General features: G+C 55.4%; 4 protein-coding genes across 5 annotated transcripts; 3 read left to right on the top strand and 1 right to left on the bottom strand.

Annotated features, from left to right (window-relative positions):
* Positions 1 to 1,313: 1,313 nt before the first annotated feature.
* VAMP8 (vesicle associated membrane protein 8) lies at positions 1,314 to 4,824 on the top strand. 2 transcript variants are annotated; one of them, XM_065891443.1, is made up of 3 exons: positions 1,314 to 1,593; positions 2,933 to 3,091; positions 4,367 to 4,824. In XM_065891443.1, exons 1-3 carry the CDS (start codon positions 1,591 to 1,593, stop codon positions 4,505 to 4,507), a joined length of 303 nt encoding a protein of 100 aa, XP_065747515.1. In that variant the 5' UTR covers positions 1,314 to 1,590; the 3' UTR covers positions 4,508 to 4,824. The 2 variants fall into 2 exon arrangements, with proteins under 2 accessions (XP_065747515.1, XP_065747516.1); XM_065891444.1 differs by having other exon boundaries at positions 1,538 to 1,593; positions 2,936 to 3,091.
* A 2,348-nt stretch (positions 4,825 to 7,172) lies between these two features.
* On the top strand, positions 7,173 to 14,164 carry VAMP5 (vesicle associated membrane protein 5). The gene is made up of 3 exons (XM_065891661.1): positions 7,173 to 7,211; positions 13,115 to 13,252; positions 13,727 to 14,164. Exons 1-3 carry the CDS (start codon positions 7,209 to 7,211, stop codon positions 13,934 to 13,936), a joined length of 351 nt encoding a protein of 116 aa, XP_065747733.1. The 5' UTR covers positions 7,173 to 7,208; the 3' UTR covers positions 13,937 to 14,164.
* Positions 14,165 to 16,163: 1,999 nt separating this feature from the next.
* RNF181 (ring finger protein 181) lies at positions 16,164 to 18,432 on the top strand. The gene is made up of 5 exons (XM_065891436.1): positions 16,164 to 16,275; positions 17,341 to 17,471; positions 17,655 to 17,764; positions 17,948 to 18,022; positions 18,291 to 18,432. Exons 1-5 carry the CDS (start codon positions 16,190 to 16,192, stop codon positions 18,348 to 18,350), a joined length of 462 nt encoding a protein of 153 aa, XP_065747508.1. The 5' UTR covers positions 16,164 to 16,189; the 3' UTR covers positions 18,351 to 18,432.
* Positions 18,433 to 19,117: 685 nt separating this feature from the next.
* On the bottom strand, positions 19,118 to 23,342 carry TMEM150A (transmembrane protein 150A). The gene is made up of 8 exons (XM_065891478.1): positions 23,251 to 23,342; positions 22,548 to 22,727; positions 22,059 to 22,106; positions 21,632 to 21,718; positions 20,928 to 20,995; positions 20,496 to 20,623; positions 20,107 to 20,284; positions 19,118 to 19,886 (listed from the first exon to the last, which is right to left on the bottom strand). The coding sequence occupies exons 2-8, from the start codon at positions 22,712 to 22,714 to the stop codon at positions 19,645 to 19,647; spliced, it is 918 nt and encodes a 305-aa protein (XP_065747550.1). The 5' UTR covers positions 22,715 to 22,727; positions 23,251 to 23,342; the 3' UTR covers positions 19,118 to 19,644.
* Between the last annotated feature and the right edge of the window lie 1,264 nt (positions 23,343 to 24,606).

Here is a 24,606-nt window from a genome sequence, read left to right as displayed (position 1 = left end):
TTAAAAAGGGAAAAAAAAGATCCAAAACATTATCCCAACATGTCATCAATATATAAAATTACCAAAGAGATATTTATAGTCTTTCTCCCATAATAAGTCTTTGAAATCTGCTGTGTGTTTTCCTCTTACATCTCATCTCAGTTTAGACTAGCCACATATCACATGTTCAACAGCCATTTGTGGTCAGTGGCTACTGTATTGAACAATGAAAGTGTAGATCAAGGATTCTGAGCCACCTCCGCTTGGCTTCATTGTCGCCTTTCTAAGGATGGTGAGGAGTGGGGCAGCCACGTTCTCTGTGAAAGCAGGCTGATCCTGTCCCCCAAAATTCAGGTCTGAAAAAGATAATAGTCTTATCTAATTGGGAGTAAGATTTCATTATAAATGAGAATAAAGGGTCTCCAAATGCTACAGAGGTCCAAAGTTTATTAGATTCTTTAAAAAAGCATTTGTCAGAGAAGCTGACATTTCCCTCTTGGAACTGTTACTTCTTCTGGGATGGGACAGGAATGTTTGTTCCTTTCTGCAGGTCCCTGTTATTGTTCTTTTATCTCCATAAACACTGTCCAGGAAAAGTGGATTTTCTCTGGCCTGGAGCCAGGTTGGTGGAAAACTCCTTTGCCCTGGGCCCTCTCTCTTGTCCATAGGGCAGTCGCATGACCCCTTCTGATGGGGCTCACCAACCGACGTGGTGGCCTCGGAAGGGACGTGCAGGATTGTTGAACTCTGGAAGGAAAGGAGGGTTGGTGAGCCGTCATTCCCTGATTTGAGCAGTGGGCAGCCCTTTGTTCCAGGCATTGTACTAGGCACATGGCATGTGCTATCCTTTTACTCCTCACCACCACCCTATGAGGTAAGCATCAGCACTTGCAAAACCCAGGCAGGTGAAGAGGTTCACTCAGGGTGTGCAGCTTTCCGACATCAGAGCCCGGGATTACAGCATTCCAGACTTTGGGGGTTTCAATGCTTTCTGCAATAAGACGGACATGGGAACAAGGGTTGTCGAGCAAGAAATGTTCATATCTGTGTTCTGTTTCCATGCGAACAAGGTCTGGCAGGGTGCTTAGGGTTGATTTCAGTCTCTAAGAATTGGGGGTGAGATACTCAGCACATAAAAATAGGAGATGGGGGACTTCCCCGGCGGTCCAGTGGTTAAGTCTCCGCTCTTCCACTGCAGGGGCCACGGGTTCCATCCCTGGTCAGGGAACTAAGATCCCCGGCATGACGCGTGGTGCAGCCAAAAAAATAATAGAAATAAAAAAAGGAGACGGCTGCCCTTTCTATATCAGGAAACCTAGGAGGACTGCTTGATCTTTCTTTACTTGTTCCTGACAAGTTAGAAGAAATGTGGTGCCGGGGAGCCCTGTCGCTTTAAGCCTAAGCCCTGGTTTCCCAGGAGACTTGGGTGGGCGGTGGAGAGTGCCCGCCTACCTGGGGAACCTGAGCGAGGTGTGGCCGGAGAGGCTCTGGATGCGAGGTGGGCGGGGGCAGGCTGAAAGTTGGACAAGCAGGAAGTGAACCGACGGCTGCCCGAGAGGAAACAGACTAAGCGAGAGTCCTGCTGCCGACAGGCCCGAGCCGCTCGGAAACATGGTGAGAGAGCGGGAAACTAAGAAGGGGCTGATTTCACGAGCAGCCAGAGGGGGCTGGGGGCTGGGGATCAAGAAAGGAAAGCTGGTGGCAAAATCTGAGGGCTGGGCCGGCGCTGACTGTGACCTCTCTTCTTTGACAGCTGGGCTGCAAATAGGTCTGAGCTGCCTGGGCGGGTGTTCCTGCTCTTCTCTGCCCCCTCCCTCCCCTGAGCCCTGAGCTGGCCTGGAGTGGAGCTTCGGTGGGAGTGTGAGATCCTAATTCATCTCCTCCTCCAGCCCTCCGGCCTTTGGCCTTCGGGTGTTGTGACATTCCTGGGCAGTGCCTCTGCGGTTCCCAGCGCAGATTCCAGCCCAGCGGCAGGAATCCCGCTCTGCCTCTCACTTTATCCCTGTACAGAAACCCAAAGAATTTGTCTCTCCGTCGAGTCCAAGGAATCTGCCCCCTCTCCATAAACATGAGGAAGAGAGCTGATGGTTTGTAAAAAAAAAAAAAAAAAAAAAGACAGAACTTGGTTCTCTGTGATAATCTAGTTTGGACCCACGCCCCTGGCTTGTGTCTGGAAGTCTAGTGGGTCAGGGAGGGAGGAGCTTAGTAGTGTTTTTCCCTCCCTGTTCAAAAACCTTATCAGAAAGCCTGAGGATGAGGCATCAGCCAGGGAGCATTTGCCCTCCATTTCCCCCAACACCCAGGCTGCTGTTTGTATGTTTCATACTTGCTTAAGTAGGCAATGGCGTGGTGCCTGCGCGAGGTGCTTAGTGGTGGGGAAAGCAGAAGTTTGTGGCCCAACGGCTGTCTCTCATGGGGCCTTGTGAGGGACTTGGAGCCTGGTTGCCATGGCTCAGGCTGCCCAGGAGGCCGGAGCAGCTCTCCAGCTGCTGTCTTGAAGAGAGGGCGGGTTAGGCTAGGGGAGGGTGGTCTGCGGGGGGAGGGGCACAGGCATTTTTAATGAGGACCGGTGGGATCTGGGAATTCACAGGTAATGGTGGGGCTGTGCCTTGTGAGGTGCTGGCTCAGCAGTCTCCTCTGACCCTCTCCGAGGAACAAGGAAGCAGTGGAGAGGGCTTTGGGGGTATGCTTCTTGTCGTCTCACGTGCCCTGAGAACCCACAAAGAAGTTGGATCCAGTCTGTCTCCTAGCATGGCTCTCACCATCTGGGGCTTAAAAATGCATTTGTTTTTGATTACACGAGTGCTACAAGGAAAACATTCTCTTTGCAAACAGTTCAAGCATTACAAAAAGCTAAGTCCACCTTAGGCCTCCCTCTCCTCCGGCCTCTGAGGCTGAGTCTCAGTCCCTCCGGCACTCACTCGGCCTAATTAACCCCTGTGTGGCTGCCCAGGAGGAGGCCAGTGGTGGTGGAGGAGATGACCGTGTGCGAAACCTGCAGAGTGAAGTGGAGGGAGTAAAGAACATTATGACCCAGAATGTGGAGCGGATCCTGGCCCGGGGAGAAAACTTGGATCATCTCCGTAACAAGACAGAGGATCTGGAAGCCACAGTGAGATGATGGGGAGCCCAGTGGGGGCCAGGGGAAGAGGGGGGAGGAGGATTATTGGGGGCTTGAGGCTTGGTGGTCTTGGTGGCAGAACGATCAGGAGGGAAGTCTGCCTTTTTACCTGTGTTGGGAATTGATGTGAGCTGAATCCCCACTTCTGATTCTGCTCTACTCCACTGATTGGTACTGGGGTCCAGGGAATGGGTTCAAGGACTGGGGCTGGGGATTGGGGGGTGGACCCATGGAGACATTTTGTGAGACTGATGGATGGCTCAGTCAGCCTGTGCTGTCTTAGGCTTCTCTCCTATGAAATCGACTTTCACTTTGAAGGCTGCCCTTGACAGTCATTTGGACCGGGCCTCCCCAGGACAAAAATATTGGCTCCAGAAAATCCTCTTAGGGCCTTTGGCCTTCCCCAGGAGTTATTAGGCAGGGGGTGGAAAACTGTTAGAGTTTTGCTGAGCCAGCTTTAAAAAGAAGCTGGGAAGAGGAGTAAAGTCTTTGATCCCAGGGTCCTCTGTTGGCTGAAGGCTGGAATAATATCTCCCACACATCTTGCTAGATCTCATTCTTCTCTCCCTCCAGCCAGAGGCTGAAGCCAGCTGCTCAGGGAGGGAGTAACTCTAAAGTTCAACAGAGGGCTGGAGACTTAAGATTCCATGTCCACGGAGAGAGACTGGCCACGGCTTTCTGAGTCCTGTGTGTAATCTTGAGCACAGCTCATTTGACTCCCTGGGACTTAGTGTTTCTTTCCACAGCCCAGGCTGGGAAGCATGGCCCGGGGAAACAATTTCTGCAATTCAAGTTGGGAGAGGAAGAGCATTTTTCCTCAGTTCCAACCCCTGGACTGCCCTGGCCCCTCCTCCAGCTTCAGCGGTCCTCATGTGGCCAGAAGTTATGGAACCAGGGAGATGTGTCCACCTGGAGCCTGCACCCCTCAGCCCCAGTGTCTGCCCTCCCAAGGGTGGGTTGTGCTGCCAGTGTCGCAACCCTGGGCGTGGGCATGCGTCAGAGGCCCCTCAGTGTGCATGGCAGTGCGGGGGTAAGAAGAGAAGGGGGCAGGCAGGGGACCAGAGGGAGCCCAAGGATTCTAAATTTGAATTGGTTCACCAGATGGTTGTGAAGGTACATTTGTCAAGGTTTGAGGACAGGACTATTTTATTTAGCAGTCTGTTGCCTCAACGTAGCACTTATATGTTTAGATGTATGGCGTGGGGGTCTCGGTATGCTCATCCCAGTGGCAGGAGGCACTGGGTGATTCTGCGTTATTCCCAACAGTCCGAGCACTTCAAGACCACATCGCAGAAGGTGGCTCGGAAGTTCTGGTGGAAGAATGTGAAGATGATCGTCCTCATCTGCGTGATTGTTTTTATCATCGTCCTCTTCATCGTGCTCTTTGCCACGGGTGCCATCCCTTAAGTAACTTAGGGAACCCCTCCCACCCTGCCCTCTTCTTGGGGGGCAGCCTTCCATAGTGGGTGCCAAGAGGCGCCCTCTCTCCTGTCCTTCTCCACAGGGAATGCTGCTCCGTCCTCCCGCCCCTCATTCTGGGGCCCCTCTACCACACTGTCTGACCCAGGGAGCACCTTGGTCCCCAGAAGGAGAGAGCTGGACTGTGGCTGTGTTTCAGGGGTCCTCAGAGTTGGTTGGAGAGACCCAGAAGGGCCAGCACATGGCTGGGAAACTGATGGAACTGAGGGTGGCCAGTGGGCAATAAAGACCTTTCAGTATCCCTATGCATGTGAGGTACTTTCTCCCTTTCCATTTTGCCTTTGGCCCTTCCATTTCTTTTCTCCCCAAGGATGCCCTCTGGCAGAGATCCTCCCTTTGGAGGCCCAAGCTGTTGGAGGAGTGGAGAGCATATGTTTGGAGAAGAAAGATGGAAACTCCCTGTCTTTCTTTATCTCCCCTTGTTCCATCATTGTCACTGGTCTCAAGAACAGGAATTTTCTGGAGGTCTTGGCGTATGGAAAATTCAAAACCTTCCCAGCATTTTAGGGTCGTATGTAAGACTTTTAAGTGTCCCCTCTGGGACTTGCCATTTCCTTTATTAGTTTTCTGCTGGAAGTGTTAGCCGAGACATGAAGCCTACCTGGGCAGAGCATTTAGGAATCTGGTTAAGGGCCTCCCACCCCTCCCATCATTGCCATTTCTCTTTGGTGGACCTGCTGTAGTCTTAGAGTGAGGGGGTTAGAGGAACTGAACTGCTTTTCCTTCTCTTGTGGTTCTGCGAGTTCTATTTGTCTTTTGTCTGCCCCTGTCCTTCTGGAACTTAGCAGGGCCTCTGGGTCTCAGCTGTCCTGAGCGGGTGAGCATCTCTCACCCGTGTCTCATGGCTGGGCACAGTCAGTGTCACAGGACAGGGCCTATGGCCTTCCTTCCCCTCCATGGACAATGGACCTCTCTGTCTTTGGGCCTCCCTCCTCTCCACCAGGTTCCACCATCGTTGTCACTCTTTCCAGTGCCCAGTGCGCCTTGGTTTGGGGGAAGGGTTTATGTCATCTCTGTCCCTATTTCCCCCATAGGCTTTCCAGAATTGAAAAGAACCTGATTCGGGGAGGGAATCTGGAAGGGGTGGGGTTGGGAAACAGGACTGGGGACTAGTACTGGCAAGTCAGGTTCTAGAATCATGCTCCAGGGACTTCCCTGGCGGTCCAGTGGTTAAGACTCCACACTTCCAATGCAGGGGGCGTGGGTTTGATCCCTGGTTGGGGAATTAGGATCCCACATGCCGCGCAGTGCAGCCAAAAAAAAAAAAAAAAAATAGAACCATGCCCCGAAAACTAGGAAGGGAGGAAAGCACAGAAGAGACCCTGGGGGCAGACTTTGTCAGGACCCTGTCCATCCTCTCTCTTCTCAGTCCACTCCTGGACTCGAGGTCCAAGCAACTGGGGTGATTGGGACCTAGTCTGTCCAGGCTGGGGGTGGGGTCTGTGCTCACATGGGGCTCAACGTGGGAGAGGGAAGCCCCCAACCCCCTTCCTCAAGAGGGGCCACCTTTGAGATGTTGGGATGGTATGTGGTGGGATAGAGAACAGGTGGCTGCAGCAGTGAAAGGGCAGGCTGAGGATGGATAGACTCAGCTCAGGAAGGCTCTGGACAGGTTAGACACACCAGCCTCCCTCATCCTCCAGCTGAGGAAGGGGGTCATATCAGGACAGGGCTGCACTTGCCCACGTGGTGAAGGGGAAAGAAAGAAAAAGCTAGAGCTAGTACCTTCTCCATGGGGGTCTGTTTTCTCTTTTTTGGGGGGAGGTACGCGGGCCTCTCACTGTCGGGGCCTCTCCCGTTGCGGAGCACAGGCTCCGGACGCGCAGGCTCAGCGGCCATGGCTCACGGGCCCAGCCGCTCCGTGGCATGGGGGATCTTCCCGGACCGGGGCACGAACCCGTGTCCCCTGCATCGGCAGGTGGACTCTCAACCACTGTGCCACCAGGGAAGCCCTGTTTTCTCTTTTAATTGAGGTGAAATTCGCAAAACATACAACTGACCGTTTTAAAATGTACCCTCCAGTGGCAGGTAGTGCACTCATGATATTTATTGTGAATAAACTTTATTTAGTTTCAAAACTTTGGCGTGGTCGGTTTTTGGTTATGGGTGAGTTGCACTCACCAAGGTGGCAAAGACCCTGTCCAGCTGTTCACTGCGTTTCCTGCCCCTAGCACAGTGCAGGACAATGGCGCTTCTACAGGTGCTTGTTGAATGAATAAATGATCCTCCCCAGATCAACCCGGTCTACCTGAGCTGGGATGCAATTCCAGAGAGGATTCCCTGAGCCCGTTCCAGAACCCACTCCACTGGGACCATTTCATAGACTGGGGTCCCGAGCTGTAGACCAGGCACCACGCTGATTGGAAGGAGGCCCCACTTCACCAGGCTGGGGAGTCATCCCGAGCCGGGCGCCGGCGGCCCGGGGAGAGGTGCCGAACCGGGACCCCGGGAGCCATCGCCGGCCGCTTCCGATTTGACTGATTTGACTAGGTTTCGGTCGCCGCTCCCAGAAGGCTCGCCCCCCGCCCCCGCCAGGCAGGCCCCGCCCCGCCCTCCGCTTCCTCCCAGATCCCTGGCACTGCGGCCGCTCGGGCAGAGGAGCCGGAGCGGCGAGGCAGCGGCGGCGGCGATGGTGAGGGCCCGGGGCCGGGGCAGAGGGCGAGCGTGGAGGGGTGCGAGGCGGGAGTCCGAAGTCCAAGGGGTGGAGGCGTCCTTCGGGACGGCGCCCGGAAGCAGGACCGGGGCCGGACCCTCAGCTCGTCGCGCGCATCGCGGGAGGAAACGGGCGGCGTGCGAGGGTCCCGACTGCCCAGCGCCGAGTGAGCTGGACTCCGGCTTCCCACTTGCCGGGGCCAAGCGGTTACGAGCACCAGCTTCGGAGTCAGACTCCGGGCTGAGATCCTGGTGGTGGCCACTTACCCGCTCTGTGACCCCGGGCAAGTCACTTAGCTTCCCTGAGCCTCTTTTTCCGCATCGTGAAGTGGGGTCAGCGATACCCGCCTCGCTGGGTGAGAGGAGGTACAATGGCAGAGACCTGCCTGGCCCTCAGAACCTGCTCCTGATAAGTGGTGGGTAATATGGTGACCTCTTCAGCCCTTCCTGGTGCTGTGAGGACACAAGTCTGGCCCAGGGGTTGGAAACCTGAGCCGATGGGGTGGTAGAAGCCAGTCCTGTGGTAGGGTGTTGGAGGGCAAACTCCTTCCCCTGGGGACAGAGTAAGTAAGATGTTTACTATAAAAGTTCCACTGAAGTTATCAGAGTGTGGCATAGCCTGACTCCCTTCTAAGCCATACCTAGGGACACAATCTTGAGTTGAGTCATCCCCCACTCCTGCTGTAGACTCTGGCCTCTGTCTCCACTTGTCATTTCCAGGCAAAAGTGTCAGGAGCAGTTGGTGCCAGTCGCTTCTCCGCTCCCCTGGAACTCCTGGGAAGTCGTGCCCGGCAGGAAGCAGGCTTGGTGCTTTAAGATTCTGCCATGGAGGGACTTTCCTGGGGATCCAGTGGTTAAAACTCTGCCCTCCCAATGCAGGGGACGCAGATTCGATCCTTGGTCAGGGAACTAAGATCCCACATGGCACGGCCAAAAAGAAAAAAAAAAAAAAAAGATACTGCCATAAAAAAAAAAAAGATTCCGCCATGGAGAAGGCAGCAGAGGTGTGATGGATGTGGATGTGGATGTGGCCTGGCTGGGGGTCGAGATGCCTGGATGGCCTCATCTCCAGGGAACTGGAGGCAGGAAGAGGAAGCGGGGCAGGAAGGTAGCACTGAACTCTAAGGCCAGGCCAGGAAACTGAGGGAGGCCCAGGGAATGGGACGGAGCCCAGAGCCCACTTCCCAGCGTGCAGAGCAAGGAATCAGGCAGGGTTAGGATGGGCTTGCGGCTGGGCCTTAGCACTTGGTGAGAAGAGGAAACTCTTGAAATGAAGGCTGAGGCTGTGGTAATTTACTGGGGGTTACTGGGAAACTCTGGGACTCTCACAGGTTCATCTGAGGCAAATAGTGGATCTGAGCCTGGGGACTGATCGCTCTCTCCCAACCATCTCCTAGCCCCTTCCCTCTGTTTTTTCTCTTATTCCTGCCCCTTTGTCCACCCCCAGAACTTTCCCTTCCTTCTTCCCATCCGCCTTCCCTACCTGGTCCTTCTTGCTTTCCCTTCTTTTCTCCTCTTTTCTGATTCATTCAGTTAACAAGTGTTTCTTGGGCATTTCCTTTGTGTCAGTCATGGTGACTGGTATAGGGGATAGAGTAGGAACAAAATAGTGATGGGAAAGATAAAAATTGAATGGGTAATGAACTCATTCATCCTGTAGATGGTCCTCACTCATGCTCTGTGCAAAGAATTTGGGTTTTGAGCCACAGGCCTCCCTCATATGCACACAAGCTGAGTTGGCAGCATCAAACTGGGTGAGTCTTTAGCCAGCCAGCTAAAGCATTTGACCTCCCTTTACCCGCATCCAGTTTAACACAGGGGTTAAGAATGTGATCCCTGGAGACTAAGTTTATTCAACTCCCAGATCTTCTACTCACTGGCTCCGTGACCTTGGATGGGTGATTTAACGCCTCTGAGCCTCAGTTTCGTATAAAACTGGGGTGAGAGTACTTTCCTCAGTGGGTTGTTATGAGGCTTAAATGAGATAAAGTGAACAAAGAGCTAGCGGCACACTTCTCAGCTCAGAATATGTGCTCATTGAGTGGGAGCTATTATTACTGTCAGGAGGTAAAACCTCCTCAGCAGCCTGTAGCGCCTGATGGAAATAAAATAGATATAGGTTATCAAAGGCCCATGTCAAGTTTTATATTTAGGTTAGAAACGATTAAGTGCACAAAGTGGCAACAGGGAAGAGCTTGCTTGGCTGTGTATTTTGTAAAAATGTTTAAGAGGTTTTATTGACCACAGGTGTGCTTCCTGGGATCTGACAGCTAAAAAAAAAAAACCTAGGGAAACTTGGGCTACCGCAATAATAGCTATTATTTATTGAGCATTTAGTATGTGTCAGGACTTGTGCTAAGTACTTTATTTATAACATGCCACATGCCTTAGCTAATGTTATGGGAGATATTATTGTCACCACTGTAGATGAGGAAGCAGAGGGGTCAGAAAGGTCATATCCCCAGTCTTTAGTCACTCAGCTGGTGAGTGGCAGAGGCAGGATTTGAAGGAACCCAGGGCTGTAATGCAGAGCCCGGCTCTTAGGCTCTGAGCTCAGGCGAGCGCTGACCCAGGAAGGAGGTGATGCACCAGGTCGCTGCCCGGGTCCCTCTGAAGATGGCAACAGTGACAGCTGGGATAGGGTTTCGTAGGCGCTAATCAGGAAAGAGGGGAGACAGGAGAGTTTGGAAAGGGAGGTTTTTAAGAGCTTTCTTTTCAGAGGAACCAGCTGTATTTGGCCTGGAAAAACCCGAGGAGAGATTTGAGAACTGAAGGAGGGATATTCTGCACACCGGGTAACAGTCTGTTGATTTCCTGTGTAACTACCATCCTCCGTCTGCCAACAATGCTGCCCCTACCCAAGCTCAGAAGTGCCTCTCACCCTCCCTTCCTCTCTTGCCCTCCGTTCCTCCCGGCCCCCCAGCCTGGGAACCTCTCCACATACCCTTGCTGATAGCGTTTCTACATGCCTTCTGGTGGCCTCTGGCCTGAGTTATCTCACTTTCGTTCATGCCAGTCTACCACCAACAGAGAAAGTCTCCTGAAGCCCCTCCAGGCTCAGAAACCTACATAAGCTCTTGATCCATCCCTCCCTCCATGGAAGCTTCCTCATCTTGACTTTTACCCTCTGCCAGATCTGTCACTGTCCAGAGTGTGTCTCTGTGTGCCTGTGGCAGTAGTCTCCACCACATGCCCCCCCCCCGCCCATCCCTGGTCCATCTTGGTTCTCAGAAATCACCTGTCTGTGGGCGGCTCAACACTCGCTATTTGTATCTCATGGGGTGAACTCATTACTCTTCTCTAACTGTATCAAACACACTTCTTTCCCCCAGCCTATAGCGATCTTTTCAAGAACCGGCCCAACTCATTCAGAAAATATTTTCCACGCATCCACGGTGTGCCAGGCGCTATGCTGAGTTCTATGTGGCAGGATGCAGCGTGGCCGTCCTCTGGTCTCTTACCTCCTTCCACACCCCGCAGTTCTTTATTTGAATCACCGTGCCAGCAGAGACCCGTGCATACAGTGTCCTTTTTCTTCTGGTTGAGGGGGGCCAAGGAGGGCTAGAGACTTGAGCCTCAGGCCTCTGTGTTCCCTGGAGCGAATGTGTTCTTTTAGGCCTGGGCCCATCTGGGCTCCAGACAGGCCTGGTTTCTCAGTGGGGGAAGGAGGCTACAGCTTGCAGTGGGAGGCACAGCCAGCTCTCCTGAAGAATGTGACCCAACATCACCCCATGTTGGAGAATAAGATGACAACAGCTGTAGCATTTAAATTAGAAAAAAATGATATGTAACATCCCACCAGTCTCTAGCAGTGATTCTCCTTTTTTTTTTTTTTTTTTTCTTTGTGGTATGTGGGCCTCTCACTGTTGTGGCCTCTCCCGTTGCGGAGCACAGGCTCTGGACGCGCAGGCTCAGTGGCCATGGCTCATGGGCCCAGCCGCTCCGCGGCATGTGGGATCTTCCCAGACCGGGGCACGAACCCGTGTCCCCCGCATTGGCAGGCGGACTCTGAACCACTGCACCACCAGGGAAGCCCTGATTCTCATTTTTGAATCTTGGTCCATTCCCAGGTTTTTGCCTTGGACTATTTGAATGTGAGAGACTCCAAGTAATGGAGACTTGTTGAATAATTTAGTCATAATAATAGTGGTGATGGTGGTTGACTCAGGAAAACTCAAGAGATGAGTACAACTTCCCTGCTTTCTTCATAATGCTTCCTTGTTCCCCAGCTACTGCTTCCCCCAGCCCATGAGTGTACCGCTCTGTCGTGGTTTGCTTTCCCCCTCTCAAAATGGGTTGCTTTTCTAGCTCATGAGTAAATATTGACCTACTTGGGTTTCAGATGCCTGCCCCTGAAACTCCTGCTGGGCTAGATAAACACACTGGGATAACAAACTTGAGAATGACAGTTGCATTGGGATAAGTTATAATGCAATTGGCTCACTCATTGAGTCCTTGAAGATGGTCAGCATTGTGCTGGCCTCCTGGGCCTCCAGGCTGGTGGCAGACAAAGGCAGGGCACTGGCCCCTGCCCTCCCCCTGGGAGCTTGTGGTCCAGTTCGGGAGATAGGATTCATATACTGGGAATGCTTGGAGGTTACATGCAAGGCAGCTGCAGGGATCCTGAACGGGGATTCTTGACTGAGTAGGAGGTGGCCCTCCGTGACCACCAGATCCCTTCACTTTCTCTGGTTTTAAGTGGGATTCAGTCAAGTGCCAAAATGTCTTGCCGCATACAATGGGCAATATAGTCTGGCAGGAAAGGGAGCCTGGCCCATGCTCTGTGGGGAGGAGATGAGAACAGGGTTGGGCTCTGGGGGACAGGGCTGGGGGAGGGAGTTCCTGTGGTTTGTTAGTCCCCTGGGATTCATCTCCCGACGTGTCCCTGGACCTCCAGCTCTCACCAGGGCCTCCTGCCCTGGGTCTCTCCCAGTTGCATGTATCCAAAGCCCAGCTTCTTTCTTGCTTGTGATCCATGTGTTCTTCCTCTTCCTGGCCTCTCCCCCAGCTTGGACCCTGCATCTCCCTTCCCAGTCCTCTGAAATGAGCTGGGTTCTTTTGTCAGGTGAGGCTGCTGCCCAGGCTGGGAAATCCAAGAGCTGGTCCCTCCTGTGTGAGCTGGATCCCAGTGAAGATCCTGGCTAGCTGGAAAGCTGGAGGCCAGAGGCCAGGAAGGCCGAGGCTCCCAGGCAGACAGAGAGTGAATCGACTTTGAGCATTGATGTGGGAGCAGGGTCAGGCCAGGAGGCAGAACTGGCTTGACCAGTCAGAGACTGGAGGAGGGAGGGGAGCGAAATCTGATCTCAGTTTGTGTGTGTGTGTGTGTGTGTGTGTGTGTGTGTGTGTCTGTGGGGTTAGGCAGAGGCTATAACGTGTGGTGATCCAAAATTTTCTGTCTAGCTCAGTAGGCTGGATCTCCTCCCTGTCTGGCTCTGGCCAAGTAGCTTGGTTCTGTGTTCTTTGCTGCCTCCTTAGGCCAGTGGGAAGCCACAGGGGTAGGTTGAGGCCATCCTAGAGCAGGTGAGCCAAGTGTCTGCTTTGTGGGAGGGTGGGTCCTGGGAAGGTCCCATCCTCAGGCATCTTAGAGGAAGCGAAGATGCTGGAAGTCAAGGCTGACCTAGGACCTGCCTTGATGGGCAAGGGGAGGAGCCAAAGGTGAGCCGTACACACCCAAGAGGCCAGCCCTTCCCTCTGCACATATCAGACCCTTACATGAAAGGCGCTGTTCCCCTTACTCATACACACACACACACACACACACACACACACACACACACACACACACGCGCTTGCCCAGTGGGGCAAGGAGGCCGCTAGGTCTCAGGACCAGATGAGGGCCAGGCAGGGGCCTCATGTAGCCCTGACCTTGGGCTTGGTGTCCAGGCAGGGAAAGAGTTGGAGCGGTGCCAGCGGCAGGCGGATGAGGTGACAGAAATCATGCTCAACAACTTCGACAAGGTCCTGGAGCGCGACGGGAAGCTGGCGGAGCTGGAACAGCGTTCAGACCAACTCCTGGACATGGTGTGAGGCCTGGAGAAGCAGGGAGGGGGAGGGAGAGGCTAGGAGGGGCCCTCAGAGGGAGCTCTCAGGCTGTGCTCAGGGTCTCCCGGCTGGCTGTTGGTAGGGCCTGAGGCTCACCCAAGGGCCAGTGTGGGGGACTGTGGGTTTCTTGAAGCATCCCTAGCCTAGCTATGCAATGGGTGGGGAGGTCTCATGAAGTCCGAAGGCCTTGGTTTGAAGCTGTGGATCTCCCTAAAGGTTGAAGACTGGCATTGTTAACTGGGGGTGAGCCTGTAGGCCTGTGAGTCAAGGGCTACACCAGTGTGGGAGACCAGGAGTCAGGCTGGGAGGGTCCTGAGAAAGGGAGAAAGGGAGCTGACAGGTTGAGGAGGCTGCGGGAGGAGACTAGGCCTTGTCGGGGCTGGGTTGGAAGGAGCTGGTCCAGGGCTCTGGGGAAACCACTAACTCCTACCCTGTGTCTGGGGGTGTCCACAGAGCTCCGCCTTCAGCAAGACAACCAAGACTCTGGCCCAGAAGAAGCGCTGGGAGAATGTCCGTTGCCGGATCTACTTGGGGCTGGTAGTAGGCGGTGGTCTGCTCATCCTCCTGATTGTGTTGTTGGCCATGTTTCTCCCACAAAGCAGCAAGGGCAGCAGTGCCCCACAGGCCCAGGGTGCCGGTGCTGCCTCAGGGCCTGGGGAATGACACAGCTGGGCCTGGAAAAGAGGCCGAATAGCCACACTGGTCGGTTGTGGTCTTCAGAGAACCCTGGAGTTTGCTCCCTTCTGAGCCACCCCAGTGAGCGTGGAAGGGCAGCAGCAATTTGTGCACCTTTGTTACTTCCTATTACACCAGAGACTGGCCCTTGAGGGCAACCTGCTGCGCTGGCCATGCCGGGGCAGCCCCACCTGGAGCTTAGTAAAAGCTGCTGTTGGGTTAAAAGCTGCTGTTTGGTTAAAAACTGGTGTATGTGTGTATGTGTGTGTTTGAAGGTCTTCAGATTGGTTCATCCTGCCCTGCCTCCACCCCTGGGGCTGCTTGGAAAACAGAAAGTCCCAAAGGACTCCAGCCTTGGGAGATGGCCCTTCTCCCTTCTCAACTTGACCCAACCCTACAGACAGATCCTTCTGGGGTGCATGTGTAAAGACACAACAGCCCCCAAACCAGACCCTTCAACCAGTGCCCTCCAAGTCTGTTTCCCTGAGAATGAAATCTGTTATTTTTCTGAGTCTTGGGATGTTCAGAGGACCCATGGGACTCCAGATAGGATGACAAAGAGGAAAGCACTTCCAGATCTTTATATCACAAGGCTCTCACCTTCAGAGAGACGTTTCCCCTTGAGCACCTCTGCTCCAATTTCTCCCTCAAGCTTTACATCAGCTCACAGGTGGGGTAGGTGGCAGGAAAGGGAAAGGGCTTCCTTCTGTGGTGCTGTAATGCAGAGTCACAAAGTTTGCCCTGTGGGAAAGAATTGGGGCTTTTCAAAGGGCCAGGGAGGCAGTGCCTTCAGGGCACCAAGTAAGATGGTTGGGTAAAGGCTGGGGAAGAAGGAAAGGCCCTACCAAGACCTGGGAAACAGGGCAGCCACTGCCTGAACTCCTTAACTGCATGTCAAACTCAAGAGTGGGTGGGAAGGGGAATTCAGGGTCAAGTGTGCAACAGAAACAGTTCCTTGTTAGGTGGAGTGAGGGCTACTGACGGAGAAGCACGAACAAACCATCGAGTTGTGTGGAGCTGTACCCGCACAGAGTGTGTTACTTTCGCTAGGCTCACCACCATCTGCCTTTCCCGGGGAAGATGGAGGCAAGCACCCGGTGCTGTACTTAGGTGTGCAACACTACTAAGAGGCCCTGTGAATGTGGACTTGGGTTTTACATATGTAACAAGGGATAATGATACTAGTTCCCAGGATGACCCTGAGGAGTATTTATACCCTATGTACAATATCTCTCAATGTAATGGTTCTAGATGCCAACTAAATGCTAACTATTATCCAAATCATTCAGTGCAGTTATTCTCAACCTTGCCTCACATCAGAATCACCGGTAGAGCTTATTTAAAAAATACCACTCCCAGGCCTAGATCAGTTAAATCAGAATCTTTGAGGCTAGGTATCAGACACGTTTTTTTTTGTTTTTTTCCCTAAAGCTGCAACCCCTCCTCTTCTTCTCTCTCCAGGAGATTCATGGGTAGCCAGGGATGCAAACCACTTGTTCAGTTCAAGCCACTGGTTTTACAGAAGCTGGGGGAGAAGTTGAGCAATGGGCTAAAGGTCACACAGATAGTTCCATGAGCTGGTAAGGCCCTAGATTCCCCTGCAGGGATCGTCCTCCTCTCGGTTGGGGAGGCTGTCCCACCCTTTATTATTGTGCCTAACACAGAAGAAATGAGCAGGGAATTTTTGTTTGTTTTGCGGGAGTCGTGGAGGAGTGAAGCGCCAAGCCCTGAACTAATTAGAGTGCAGAAGTGCCCGGCGAGGCCGCGACAGAGCAGCGGGAAGCGTCCTGACACCAGGCCTCCCTAGGCTCGCAGAACCATGATCCCTGGGCCAGGGCCTCCCTCCCTCTCTGAGAGACCTCTGACATCTGTCCTGCCGAGACTCTCTGAGCCGTAGAGCGGATGGAGGACCCCTACAGCCCAGACCCTTGGTTTTTCAGGGCTCTAGGGACGCGATCCAGACGTCCCTCCCACGAACCTACTCTAGGCTGGGACTGCAAGACGAACATTTTCTGACCAGCCCCGGCCCCTGCCATTGGTTTCAGCCTTTGGTCACCTGACTTAATCGAGCCAATGAAAGGTGAGAAAATTAATACTTCCGCTTTCCCTGAGGCGAAAGAGCCACTGTGCCCGCCTTTCGGATGCTATGATTGGTCATCCTCCCTCAACTCGCCAGTTTATTGGCCAGCACCGCGAGGCTGAGGTGCAGCGGGGTCCGAGGGCTGTGTCAGGCCCGCTGCCATGGCGTCTTATTTCGATGAACACGACTGCGAGCCGTTGCAGCCCGAGCAGGATGCCCGAACCAACATGCTGCTGGAGCTCGCAAGGTGGGTGCGCGGGGCTGGGAGGTAGGGCTCACGCAGCAGGTTACTGGGCTGAAGCTGGCTGGAGAAGGCGGATTATCTGGGGCAGTGGATTCAGAGGAGGACGGATAAATAATCTGGAGAGTTAGTTCTATAGTGGGATAAGGGGGAAGTCGATAATTTGGATCGTCCTTGGAGGGGCCCGGGCCAAGGGGGTTCTGGAAAAGACGAGCTGGCGAGTCGGGGGAGTCGGGGCCGCAGGGCAGTGGGCTCTAGGAGGTTCTGGAATAGGCGGGTCATGGGGGCGGGGTAGGGGCCGTGTGGCTGTGAGTAGGCATATTCGTTAGGAACTCCAAGCATGGAAGCCACACTGCCACTTGGAATCTGGCTTTACCAGGTCATTCCTGCGTGGCCTGGGTAACTTCTCTGAGCTGTTGTCTCATGTGTAAAATAGGAATAAACAGCCTGCGTGCTTGGGGTTGTCTGATGGCAGCTGTAAGCCATTTCCCGCTGTGCTTTTTACGTAGTGAGCACTACTGAGGGGTAGCTATTAGTACTAGTAGCTGGGCAGAGTACTTATCTGTTAATGCTTAGTGGACTGCGGGGGCAATGAGAAAGTATGGGTTTTTTGTGTTTTGGCTATGCTGGGTCTTCGTTGCTTCACACGGGCTTTCTCTAGTTGTAGCGAGCGTGGGCTACTCTTCGTTGCGGTGCGCGGGCTTCTCATTGCGGTGGCGTCTCTTGTTGCAGAGCATGGGCTCTAGGCGCAAGGGCTTCAGTAGTTGCAGCACGCGGGCTCAGTAGTTGCGGCATGTGCGCTTACTAGTTGCAGCACGCGGGCTCTAGGGCGCACAGACTTCAGTAGTTGTGGCACACAGGCTCAGTAGTTGCAGCTCGTGGGCTCTAGAGCACGGGCTCAGTAGTTGTGGTGCACGGGCTTAGTTCCCCTTTAGCATGTGGGATCTTCCTGGACCAGGGATCAAACCCGTGTCCCCTGCATTGGCAGGTGGATTCTTAATCACTGGACCACCAGGGAAGCCCCAAAAGTATGATTTTTCTTTGGTTCTGACCTTGGATTCTTCTTCCCAGGTCCCTTTTCAATAGGATGGACTTCGAAGACTTGGGGTTGGTAGTAGATTGGGATCACCACCTGCCTCCACCTGCTGCCAAGACTGCAGTTGAGAACCTCCCCAGGACGGTCATCAGGGGCTGTCAGGCTGGTGAGAACACTAATTCTTTCCACTATTTGGGTCAGGTGTGCCAGACCCACCCCCTCTGGAAGCCAGACTGTGGTCTGGCTCTTCAGTTTTCCAGGCCAGGCTGGGGCAAGAAGTGTCCTTCAGGAATGGGAGCTGGGAGGTAGGGCCTATAGCAGCTCTCCTGATTAGCACTCCCTCCTCAAGAGCTCAAGTGCCCCGTGTGTCTTTTGGAATTTGAGGAGGAGGAGACTGCCATTGAGATGCCTTGCCATCACCTCTTCCACTCCAACTGCATTCTGCCCTGGCTGAGCAAGGTACTGCTTCCTTTTTCCCAGCCCTCACCCTGCCCTGGGCCCAGTTCTCAAGCCGCTTTCTGTTTATGGACCACTGGGGGGATCAGAGACGGGAGAGGGATAGGGGTGGGATTTGGGAGCTGGAGACGGTTTTTAGCTTATCAAGACCAGACCTGGGCTCGTACACTGCACTGCTTTTCCCAGACAAATTCCTGCCCCCTGTGCCGCCACGAGCTGCCCACTGACGATGACACTTATGAGGAGTATAGACGAGATAAGGTAGGGGGCTGGGTAAGTGGAGTGGGTGGTGACGGGGCTCCCCGAGTCCGTCCTTGATGCTCTCGTTCCCCACCTCAGCAAGCCTGAGTGGGCCTCATGGTCCCTGACTCTGGCGGCCTTCCCAGTGATTTTAGTGAGGGGCAAGGGCCTTGGCATCGCAGGTGCCCAGGGCCTGAGAACAGTGAGCCAGTCCCACGGTGGCTGCCCTGTCCCTTCACCCACAGGCCTTGGGGTACGGCCCCTGCCCAGTGCACCCTCTTTCCTTCAGGCTCGCAAGCAGCAGCAGAAGCACCGACTCGAGAACCTCCATGGAGCCATGTACACATGAGGTGGCTGGGACGGCACACCAGTCCTCCTCCACAACACCTTCCTCTTCTGCCTCGGATTCTCATTAAAAGTTTCTTTACCCATCCTGCCGCTCCATTGCTCACAGGCCTGGGCAGGGACTCTGTACCCTCCAGTGGGTCTCTACTGCTATGGGGGAAGGTGGTCCTGAACCGTAGAAGGTACCAGGCTGCGTATCCCTCTCTGCCAAGCCTGCTGGCCTCAGGGCAGTAGGGCCCAGGTCAAGAACTTGGCCACCAACCAGACCAGCCAGGGCTTCGGCCTCTGTGTCTGCGGTTGGAAAGCAAAATGTGTCAGGGTCTGGCAGCCAGTAGTTACTTAAAAACGGTAAAGAAAAACTAGCCCATCTCTCTCCCGCCCCCTGCAATCTTTAGTCAACCTTAGAATCCCAGGGGCTTTCTTTAGCGTCACTGCAAAGATTGCTTCTAACAAACATTTTCAAGTTATTCTCTGTATCCTCCCTTCCTCATATCCCTTAGTGTGGAATCAAGCTTCAAACCAGACTCTGAGCAGGACAGGAAGTGTGAAAGGATCGAGTCGGCTCTTTAGACTGTTTAAAGGCCCAGAAAGGGCTTCAAGCCCTTGCGGGGTATTTGGATAGCACTTGGCATCCCTCATTTTTGGCAGTCCTGCTCTCAAAGAGCAGCGGGCACTCAGGACCCTCCCTGGAGGCAGAGGCTTTCTCCCATCCTTTGCCTAGGGAAAGCCAGCATCAGGCCCTCTCCAACTCTCCAGAACAGACTACAAACATGCAAATTAGAATTCTTTTAATAGATATATATATAAAAAAAAGTACTAAAATACCCACGTGGTTCTGCTGTGTTATTTGCCCTAAAGAAAGGGACAGAGTGAAGAATCCCAGTGCGGCTCAATGGGCCCAGAAGTGGGCCTTCCCACAGACCAAGGAGTGCTCACCCCCGCCCCAGACTGCTGTCCCTCTTGCTGTTCCCAGCCCCCAATTCCTGCAGCAGGAAACCCCAGTGGCACTGGGGGAATAGAAGGCACCTGAAGGGCTGGCTGGGTGAATGAGGATACGTGACCTTTAAAACATAAAAATAACACTGCGGTGTGGGAGCAGGCTGTGCGCAGCTTGGGCAGCTGCCAGGGCCCGCTCCTGTATGGCACAGGTGGGTGTGGGATGGCCACTCCTCCAGGAGCGAGGAAGCCTCTGTCCCAACAGAATACTTTCTCAAAACCGTTTTTTGGTACAAAATAAATGCAAAGGAGATAACGGGGTGGGGAGCTGCGGAGGCCGGGCCAGCCACCCTCCCCAGACCTCAGATCATGGCGACACTCTCAGGGGCACAGTTGAGGTGTGTGGAGGTGCTGCTGCTTCCGGACGACTTGCAGGCCCGGCCGGGGGCAGGCTGCAGTGTGGCCACCAGTGTCTCCGAGGAGACTGCCCCGAACTCGTAGCTGAAGGTACCGTAGAAGATGAGGATGTCGATGACAAACAGCCACTCGCACAGGGCTGCCCCGTGCTGCAGCTGAGAGCTCTCGTGGATGAAGAAGACCCCGCCTGGGATGGGGCTAAGGAAATGTTCAGTGGGATGGGCGGCAGCCTGGCGACGCCCTTTCTGCCTTCCCGGATATGCGGCTAGGCTGGGGCCGAGGACCAGGCCTCACCTCCCGGGAGAGGGGGGCAGAAGACCACCCGGGTGGGGGCGGATCCCCATCTTGGGTGGGAGAGGGCCTGGGCTACAGGAGGAGCTCCTGGCCGCCCTGTCCTGGAAGGATACTGAGGATCAGAGAGACAAAGGCGATGGCTGCCAGCACAATCCGCAGGTAGGCCACAGCCAGGTCGTGGGGGGCAGTGGCCCCGTGGTAGGAGAGGGCACAGTGCAGGCAGACAAAGAGCAGCCCGGCAGTGAAGGCCACGCCGGTTCCGACGTAGTGCAGAGACTTAGCGTGATCCACCTGGGCCCGGAGAGAGGGGCCGACCCGTGAAGCAGCCCCCTCCACCCCGCTCCGTCCCTCCCTCCCGGGCTTTTCCCCTCCCGGGCCCTGTTCTTCCCACCCCCAACCCTGAGGGGCAGACCCGCAGCTTGGGTCAACCCTCGGGAAACAGGGCCCTTGCCGAAAGCCTGGCCCCCTTCGGGAAGTGCAAGAGGTGGGCGGGCGGGCGCACCTGGAAGTTGCCCACCACCACCAGGCCCGCAGCGTTGGTGCAGCCTGTGATGAGCGTCGTGGTGTTGACCCAGGAATGACGGCTCTGCTCCAGGAGCTGCCCGTAGCGCAGGAGGCAGATGAGGGCCACTGGGGGAGGAGAGCACAGGTGGGGCCGGCTCTGGCCCTGGCCCAGCCCAGCGAGCCCACCAGCTTTCCCCAGATACTCTGAGGGCAGGAAGGGAACGGACAGGCGGGTGGTGTGCCCTACCGGCGAGGCCGTGTGCAAGTTAGCCTTGGGCCTTCAAGGAACGGAAGAGAAGTGGCCCCGCTGGCCTTAGCTCGTGGCGGGGTAGGCGGCGCGAGGCCAGGGCTTCCTGGGCCTCTTTGGGGAGCAGGTGTGAGGGCGGGCGGGACTGAGCAGGTTGGTGGTCGGGCCGAGGGCACAACTCACCCATGAAAGCACCCACGTTGCCAATGAGGCTGAAGAGGCAGCTCTCGGGGGGGTATGTGCCGCACTTGCTGAGAGGAGGGGGCGAGGACAGAGTGAGGGGGGGCAGGAGCACCGGAAGGCCCCGTTCTGGCCCGCCTGCTCTCCCTTGCCTTATCTGTGCCTGTTCCTTAGCAGGCAAGCCCGACTGATGAGAAGGGCCAGGGTCCCTCACAAACATTTGGCCCTAGGCTGGCCACACCTCCCCCCAAGGCAGAGCTGGTGTGCGTGCTGGGGTAGGCAGTGCCCAGGATTGCTCGGCAGACCCCGAGGCTCTTGGACTCCCTGAGACCGTCAAGGCCTGCAGGGGGTCTGGCTTCCCTTAAGCCAGAACTTGGGCTGGGCAAACAGCTTGAACTTAAATCCAGGTGCCTCCACTTACTAGCTGAGGGACCTGGATGGATGACATAGCTCTGTCTCACTTTCCTTGCCTATAAAACGGTGAAAACAACAGCTGCCTTAGTGCTAGGAGAATTAAATGCCGCTACGCATGTAAAGCATTCAGCACAGGGTCCGGTACGTAGTAACTGGTAAGTAATATTGTAATTAAGTGCTCTTAATGGAATTATTATTCCTGAGACCCAAGGACAGGCCTTTGCTGGGGGGGCTTAGTTGGGAGTCTAGCAGGGCCTTGGGTCTCTGTGACCTGCGCGGTTTCTAGGCCTTACCTGATGAGGGGGACATCGTCCAGGGTGCAGCAGGTCTTGGGGCCCCCTTGCTCAGTGGGGTCAGGAGAGCAGGATTCGTTGTAGGACCTGGCAGGCAGGACAGAGAGTAGCCTGGGGGAAAGGGGTTCCCCCAGGCCCTCGGCCTGTAGCCTCAGGCCTCTCGGAGACTACCCTCCCAGACCTCCCTTGGCAGGGGCAGAAGAGCCCACTTCCCAGGGCCCCCCTGAGACAGAAGCCAAAGGGGCCAATGATGGTGGGAAGCAGGTAGGTGGGCACGAAGCCATGCCTGGGGAGGGGCAGGCGCTGCCAATGTCAGAGAAGAGCAGTGAGGCCCAGTGTCTCCATCTGGCTCGAGGCAGCCCCGGCCCCAGAGGGAACAGAGATGAAGGGAGCTTTAGAGTGAGGCTGTCTGCAGAGTGCGCCATACCAGTTCTCCACGGGGCACACGTGGTGGTTCATCACGGCCATGGCATACCTGCGGGAGCACAACTGTCACCCTGCCCCATGATGCACCCAGCCTTCTCCCACTGACTCTTTTCCTTTGATTCTGCCCCCATTCAGCCTTACTGTCCTTTCCGGGGGCTCAACCTGGGGTGGCCCTGGGGCTTGATGCTACTCTAGAACCCATAGCCTAGTCCCAAACTAGAGGACCTCTGGAAGTTGCCCTGGCTAGAAGTGTGTCTGTCAGGGCCACCCTGCTGGACAGCAGTGGTGCCAGCTTGTCCCAAGGGGTTGTGTGCCCAGGCACCAGGCCAGGCTTTGCAGACAGCCAGAGTGGCCCTGGGTACCACCCTGGAGCCTGCAACAGGACAAGGGACTTTGTGTGTGCCATCAGGCTCCTGTTGGGTCCTGTCCCTTCTCAGCCTGGGTCCATTTTGTCCCCTAGTTGCCTCCCCCCATCCCCCTCTTTACTCACACAGTCCATAGGCCAGTGATGGAGAATGCTGACAGGCTGACAGGAAGGAGGATCCAGGCGGTCATGAGGGAGGGGAGCCAGGGTGGTGGTGGTGTGGGGGGAGGACAAGAGGTAGGTGGGGAAGAGGGTGTGGACCCAGCTACCTTAAGGTACTTCGCCAAAACCATCAGCTGCCCGGGCCTGGTGGAGAGAGACAGGTCAAAGTCCAGGGTCTAGTGACTGGCCAAAGCCGGTGCGGGGGAGAGGAAGGTGGTCAACATCAGATGCAGGGCTCCCGCTGCGGCTCTGAGCGCCCACACTTCGGGCTGAGCCCCCGCCGCAACGTGGACACCCTCCGGCATCCACCGGGGGCCTCCGCGTTCCACCCAGATGTTCAGAAACGCCGCGGGGCCCTAACATCTGGAAAGGGGGCCACTCTCCCTGGCCTGAGGGTCCCGGGCTGGGAGAGGGGCTGGAGTCAGGACAGTCCAGGGGGCCACGCCAAGGAAAGCCTGGGAGGGGATCCGGGGCTGGGTGGAGAGGCGGCCGGGGGCAGGCAGCCACCTGACCACCAGCGCCGCGGGGAAGGGGCGGGTTCACGCGGGAAGCTCAGCCCGGCCCGCTCCCGCCCGCGAGGGCGCCCGGAGCCCACGGTCCGCGAGGCCCCGGAATCCGGGGACCCGCGCCTCCGCAGGTCCGGGGGACGAAGGGACCCAGTACGCACCTCCCCGGAGCGCCCCGCCGCCGCCGCCGCCGCCGCCGCCGCGTCTGCTCGGCCCCCGCGTGGCGCCGTCCCCGGCTGCGGCCCTCGGAGCTGCCCTGAATGGTTTAAAGGGCCGAGCAGCCCCTCCCCCGGCGCCCCGGACCGAGCCGCGCCGCCCGCCGGGACGTGGAGTCCGCGCCGCCCCAGCCCTGGCGCTCGCGCCCAGCCGGGAACTACAACTCCCGAGCCCCCGCGCCCGCGTCACGCTGGAAGGGTGGGCGGTGCCCCGACTTCTGGGGACCTGGACGCCGAGGGCGGTGGCTCGGGACCCCAGCGGAACCTCTGACACCGATGCCAAAAGGATAGTGCCGTCTACCTCCACCTGCGGGGGAAGCTTCGGGAGGCGGGGAGCTCCGGGTGTGCACTGCCTTCCCGCTGCACGTGTGATTGTCACCGCACACGTGGCTGGAGGAAGCCTCCCTCAGCCGCCGCGCACATTTTGCAGCCTGGACTGGCCGACAGTGACTTCGGGCAGCCTCCCTCCATGTGGCACCCCGTGCCTGCCGCTGTCCAAGGCGAGGCGGGTCTGCAGAGAAGCAAGCACAAAGCCTTGGCTGTTCCTTAGGAGACTAGCGCTCTGGATTTGGCTTTTGCTTCCCTCGGCTCAGCAAACTCTGGAGGAGGGCTACTTTCATCAGATACATTTTATTTTCAGGGGTACAAGTACACAGTGTACTGTCCAGAAGTCAGTGTCCAAAATGTGTTTCCTGACTGCTGAACACTCACTTGAAACAATATCCATTCTAAGTAGACACACTTGGCCAGGTGTTGGGAGGCAAAAGAGAGGAGAGGAAGGCAGGAGACCCAGAGCAATCTGGGAAAAAGCAAACAGGATACTGTGAGGATAAATTACCCAACAGCTTCACGAAAATTTATATTGAATGAAAAAAATGCACAACCTAAAAGTTGAGAATTGTTTTATTCGGTAGACTTTCTGAGGACTCAAGCCCTGGAGGAAGCCTCTCGGATACCTCTGAGGGACTGCTCCAAAGAAGCAGGGGAGAAGCCAGGATGGGAGTTTTTGCAAAACACAGGTATTTGTAATATCAAAAGCTTACTGTTGATTAAAGACCAGTAAACAGACACCTCAAGTTAATGAATTAGCGCTTTTCTATGTATGGGAAGATACAAGAGTCTGGGCTCATTGAAATCATTCCTTTGATAGGCACCTTAGTTATCTAGGGCCAGTATCCTGCTTTTCTCCACGCTGAATCCCCTCAGGGTGCACAGCTGGGGACGGCTGCAGGCTTGATGGTCACATCTTTTTTCCTGACATGGCAGGAGACATTCTTCGTCCACACTTAACAGGCCAAGGGT

The sequence above is a fragment of the Phocoena phocoena genome, chromosome 14 (genome assembly GCF_963924675.1).
Source record: "Phocoena phocoena chromosome 14, mPhoPho1.1, whole genome shotgun sequence".
In the NCBI taxonomy this organism is placed as follows: Eukaryota; Metazoa; Chordata; class Mammalia; order Artiodactyla; family Phocoenidae; genus Phocoena; species Phocoena phocoena.
Note: the sequence above shows the minus strand (reverse complement) of the source record. Positions and strands in the feature narration are given on the sequence as shown.

Coding starts and splice junctions, on each gene's coding strand:
- TMEM150A (XM_065891478.1), bottom strand. CDS start 22,714: ATGGTTTTGGCGAAGTACCTTAAGGTAGCTGGGTCCACACCCTCTTCC. Junction 21,719..22,058: donor GTGTGCCCCGTGGAGAACTG/GTATGGCGCACT, acceptor CCTGCCTGCCAG/GTCCTACAACGAATCCTGCT. Junction 20,285..20,495: donor TGGTGGTGGGCAACTTCCAG/GTGCGCCCGCCC, acceptor CTCCGGGCCCAG/GTGGATCACGCTAAGTCTCT.
- RNF181 (XM_065891436.1), top strand. CDS start 16,190: ATGGCGTCTTATTTCGATGAACACGACTGCGAGCCGTTGCAGCCCGAG. Junction 17,472..17,654: donor CATCAGGGGCTGTCAGGCTG/GTGAGAACACTA, acceptor TCCCTCCTCAAG/AGCTCAAGTGCCCCGTGTGT. Junction 18,023..18,290: donor AGGAGTATAGACGAGATAAG/GTAGGGGGCTGG, acceptor TCTTTCCTTCAG/GCTCGCAAGCAGCAGCAGAA.
- VAMP5 (XM_065891661.1), top strand. Junction 13,253..13,726: donor CAGACCAACTCCTGGACATG/GTGTGAGGCCTG, acceptor GGGTGTCCACAG/AGCTCCGCCTTCAGCAAGAC.
- VAMP8 (XM_065891443.1), top strand. Junction 3,092..4,366: donor CAGAGGATCTGGAAGCCACA/GTGAGATGATGG, acceptor TATTCCCAACAG/TCCGAGCACTTCAAGACCAC.